Source organism: Cynoglossus semilaevis, chromosome 20 (assembly GCF_000523025.1).
Source record: "Cynoglossus semilaevis isolate Cse_v1.0 chromosome 20, Cse_v1.0, whole genome shotgun sequence".
In the NCBI taxonomy this organism is placed as follows: Eukaryota; Metazoa; Chordata; class Actinopteri; order Pleuronectiformes; family Cynoglossidae; genus Cynoglossus; species Cynoglossus semilaevis.
In genome coordinates, this window is record NC_024326.1 from 5,673,578 (window position 1) to 5,675,101 (window position 1,524).

General features: G+C 44.2%; 1 protein-coding gene across 1 annotated transcript in view; it reads right to left on the minus strand.

Annotated features, from left to right (window-relative positions):
* Nucleotides 1-1,524, minus strand: part of LOC103396263 (probable G-protein coupled receptor 158) — a 21,844-nt gene that overhangs the window by 5,492 nt on the left and 14,828 nt on the right. Inside the window, 2 exon segments of the mRNA XM_025052430.1 lie at nucleotides 884-1,035; nucleotides 1,152-1,390. Of these exon segments, the coding sequence (XP_024908198.1) occupies nucleotides 884-1,035; nucleotides 1,152-1,390 (391 nt within the window).

Sequence of the window (1,524 nt, forward strand, 5' to 3'; positions counted from 1 at the left end):
CATAACACAGCATAACATAACATAACATAACATAACATAACACAGCATAACACAGCATAACATAACATAACATAACATAACATAACATAACATAACATAACATAACATAACATAACATAACATAACATAACATAACTAAAGAAAAAGTTAGACAGGCCAGTTATAATGTAAATTCATCTTATTATTAAAGCGTTTTTTTTTTTTTCCGCTTCCTCTCTGCGTGACGCCAACTCAGGAACAACTTTAGATAATAACCACACTCTACGGCCCTGAAGTCACAAATGAGATTTCAAGCACTGACTGGACAACATTTCTGCTTCTCTCCCATCAGGCGTTCCCTTTTTACTCTTCCTGGTGCTGCTGCCGTTTAGCATCCCCTGGGCGGAGGTGGAGAGCATCTGGATCTGTGTGGTCCACTATCTGGCCTGCCTGTCACCCACGATGGGCTCTGTGGTCTATCACGTCTTCATGAACCACATGGGAGGTGAACACGTGTACGACACCCTGCTCTCTATAGACATGTTCGGGGTCTGCCTGGTCAACACCCTCGGTAGGTTGTATTTGGAGATTGTTAGTGATATTGCTGTGTTGTTATTTCACACTAGTCTCATTGAAGTACTGTAAATGCAATATTATTATATATATATATATTATAATAATATGCAATATTATATAATATATAGATTATATTACCATGCAGCGACCATGTAGTTCCTCTCATGATTTTTTAGAGCATGTATGAGTGATGCAAACATCAATCTCTTTTCAGCCTCTTTTATTCCTGTCACTGAGTTATTAATCATCTAACTGTCTGGTTTGGTATGAAATCTGTCCCTTCTGTGACTTCAGCGTTCCAATTATTTCTTTACATTTACTTTCAGACTTTCACGACTCGCCTGATGATGTGGAAGATTGCCGATATGAGCAGCTCGTTGTAGACGGCCACGGCGATGTAACGCGGTTCGTGGAAAGCCGTCGGCACGGTCCGGACAGCGTAGCACAGGTACACGCCCCAAAGCAGGAACAGGAATTCAGCTGCCAAACGGGACAGCGCAGACAGAAAGGGGTCAGAAATATGTCCACGACGGACTTGTCTTGTGATCGTATCTGCTCTACTGTCGACCACAAATACATATCCAAGATAGACTCACCCACAGCCATCATGTAGTCCCATCTGTCCAACAGACAAATGCTAAACTGGAGGGACTCTGGAGTGAGGCCTGTGGTGATCAGAGCCCGACTTAATTCCTGATTCTGGCACACGGCCAGAGTCCAGGCGACGAGGAACCACAGCACCACCAGCAGAATCACGGCCAGCAGCCGAACCACACGCCAGCTGGTCATGTACGGGGTCCTTTGGGCTGTACGAGACAGGAACACCTTCAACACCCTGAGTGGAGATGGAAAAAGGAGAGCGTTAGAATGGATGCTTAATGTGCACATGGTAACGAGACGATTTCCTGTCAGTTTAATGGAGGATAGATGGATGGATGGATGGATGGATGGATGGATGGATGGATAGAT